Below are 3,156 nucleotides of genomic sequence, written 5' to 3'. Positions count from 1 at the left end.
GCCATTTACTTACTTAGTTTTTTTTTTTTAAGATAGAGTCTCTCTACAGTCCTGGCTATCCTGGAATTCACTATGTACACCAGCAGACTGGTCTTGAACTCACAGAGATCCATAAGCCTCTGCTTTATGAGTGCTGGGATTAAAGGTATGTACCAGCATGCCTGGCTGGCAGGCACTCTTAATAGCTAGCTGAGCCATCTGTCCAGCCTGTGTCCCACAGCTTCGCAGGAATGTTGTGACTTGGGAAAAGGGACTGAAGAGACTGTGGTACACAGGGCCATTGTGCAAATGAGCTGCATGAGGCCTACATCCTCTCTCCCGACTGTACAGACCCTGCTCCTTTCTGTTCCCATTCCTCACTTCCTGATAACTCCTTCCACATCCAGTTTCCCTATCTTCTCTACTTTTCCTCTCACTATGGAAGAAAAGGAGGACCAGCAAGAGGGGGAGAAACAGTACTCTGTTCATGCTTGGGCCTGAGCTTAACTCCAGAACCCATAAAAGAAGCTGGGCATAGAGGTTAAGCCTGTGATCTCAGCCTGGGGAGGTGGGAACAGGGGTTCCCTGGCTCATCCCAGACTATCTGTTTCATTCCATGCCAGTGAAAGGCCCTTTCTCAAACAAAACAAAACAAAACGATGAAACAATAATGGCAAAAACGCTAGCTGGCTCCTAAGAAATGACACAGGAGGTCGTCCTCAGGCCTCCAGGACAGTACACACGCATCCACAAACAGACAGGAAAAGTAAAAAGCAGAGAATGCTCATGTGCATGTGCTGTGCTGCCTGCTCGGACACTCACGAGCCGCAGAAGCCCTTTCCAAAGTCAGGACAGCGTGGCTCTGAATGACCCTAGAGCAAAGGTACTAAAGACTTACCTCAAAAATTCCAACCAGTCTTCCCAGTGTCCCTTTCACTCCAGCCTGAAAGACAGAGAAGGAAGAATGAACACAGCGGCACACACTGCTCTTCCAGAGGACCCACATCTGCGCCCCCACACCCATGCCAGGTTGACTCCCAACTGCCTGTAACGACAGCTCCAGGAGATCCAACGCCCTCTTCTGGCACATGCACACGCGCACACACACACACACACCAAGCATCATGACTGCGCAGTCTGGGAGGACTCAGGTCTATCCTGTATGCCACACACGGCGTGATCACAGCAAGACACACTAGAGGAAGAGGCCCTCATGCTCTCGTCTTTCTCAGTGCTGAAGAGCCCGCAAACAGCTACACCAAAAACATGCTGATTATTTACTTTATTAACTTACTTATTTATTCATGCAACAAATACATGCTGAGCCAGGAAACAAGGTGGGTGACAGAAGGACAGCAAGGACCAGGCTGGGGTATAAGCACGGTCCAACTGACATGCCTTGGCTGTCTGTGTACAAAAGACTGCAGCAGAGTTCAGAAGCCTACAGCACCCACAAACCATCCACATACAGCTGTCCTAATGACATGTCATGTCAGAAATGAACACTGTGATGGGAGTAATGGGGAGAGCACATCAGCATGGCTGCTTCCACTCTAGAGGCATGTCATAGCCGAAACTAATAGTGTGATGGAGTAATAGGGAGAGAGCCCCAACATGGCCATTTTCACTTTCTTTTTTCTTTGTTGTTTTGTTTTTCAAGACAGGGTTTCTCTGTGCAGCTTTGGAGCCAGTCCTAGAACTCACTCTATAGACCAGGCTGACCTCGAACTCACAGAGATCCCGAGTGCTAAGATTAATGGCGTGCACTATCAGCACCCGGCTAAAGATTTACTTATTTATTATGTCTACAGCATTTTGCCTGCAAGTATGCCAGAAGAGGGCATTATAGATAATTGTGAGCCACCAGGTGGCTGCTGGCAATTGAACTTGCGACCTCTGGAAGAGCAGCCAATGCTCCCAACCACAGAGCCATCTCTCCAGCCCATATGCACGTTTCTTCAAGTCAAAAATTTGTAACGGAAGCCGCACGCCTTTAATCCCAGCACTTGGGAGGCAGAGGCAGGCGGATCTTTGTGAGTTCGAGACATTCCTGGTCTACAAGAGCTAGTTCCAGGACAGGCTCCAAAAAAACCACAGAGAAACCCTGTCTCGAAAAAACCAAAAAAAAAAAAAAAAAAAAAAAATTTGTAACGGAAATGATCTAACATTGAAACTACAAATCAATCTATGATCAAAATATTTTAAAGCCTTATTTACTTTATTTTTATGCATATGAATATTTGCCTACATGTCTTTGAACCACACACATGCCTAGTGCCTACAGAGGTCAGAAGAGGCATCAGATCCCCGGCCCAGCCCACAGCTAGAGCTACTGTGTGAGCCACCACACGGGCACTGGGAACTTCAGGCCTGGTTTTCTCTGCAATCCAACAGTGCTCTTCACTCCAGAGCCACCTCCCCAGGCCCTCGACGTGTGATGCTGAACACACAAATAACTTTTCTTCCCTTTTTCAGTCAAGTACTCAGATAGCCCAGGCTGCTCTTTAACTCCCTCTGGAGTTGAGATAACCTTGAACTCTAACCCTCCTGCCTTCACCTCCCAAATGCTGGGATTATAGGCAAGATCCTCTATTAGTGTGGTGAGAACCAGGTTTCATGTACGTTAGAGGAGCACTCATCACCTGAGCCACCTCCAACTGTGACAGCTGCATTTTGTGCACTGAGCAACAACATAAATAACTCTCTCTGTCAGAAGAGGCTGCGAATAGTAGAAAGGTGTTTTCCAGAACGATGTGGATGTATTCTTGCGAAGTCTGGTGTAATTCAAAATACACTGTTGCCTGTTAACAGGGTATGTGTCCACTGGACAGAGCCTATCTAAAGTGGGTCAGCCATCATTCTACCAGAAGCAGAGGCAGGCCAGGTGTGGTGGGTGATGCCATCAATTCCAGCAGCACATGGGAGGCAGAGGTGAGAAGATCGCTGGAAGCTTGAGGCCAACCTGATCTAGTTTCAGGCCAGCCAGGGCTACATGATGAGATTTTTATCTCAAGCAAGCAAACAAACTCAAACAAATATTAAATATAGAAACATTCCTTAATTTACCGTTTTTGTTTTTTTAAAATATTTATTTATTTATTTATTTATTTATTTATTTATTTATTTATTATGTATACAATATTCTGTCTGTGTGTATGCCTGCAGGCCAGAAGAGGG

General features: G+C 46.4%; 1 protein-coding gene across 2 annotated transcripts in view; it reads right to left on the bottom strand.

Moving 5' to 3' along the window:
* The window catches only part of LOC101982704 (diphosphoinositol polyphosphate phosphohydrolase 1), a 57,612-nt gene that overhangs the window by 4,875 nt on the left and 49,581 nt on the right, over positions 1-3,156 (bottom strand). For both annotated transcript variants that reach the window (XM_005360380.2, XM_013351215.2), the window contains one exon: positions 878-922. In XM_005360380.2, the coding sequence (XP_005360437.1) occupies positions 878-922 (45 nt within the window). The remainder of the gene's footprint in view (positions 1-877; positions 923-3,156) is intronic.

Source organism: Microtus ochrogaster, linkage group LG2 (genome assembly GCF_000317375.1).
Source record: "Microtus ochrogaster isolate Prairie Vole_2 linkage group LG2, MicOch1.0, whole genome shotgun sequence".
Classification (NCBI taxonomy): domain Eukaryota; kingdom Metazoa; phylum Chordata; class Mammalia; order Rodentia; family Cricetidae; genus Microtus; species Microtus ochrogaster.
The sequence above is the reverse complement of the archived record's forward strand: the minus strand, read 5'-3'. Positions and strand labels throughout refer to the sequence as shown.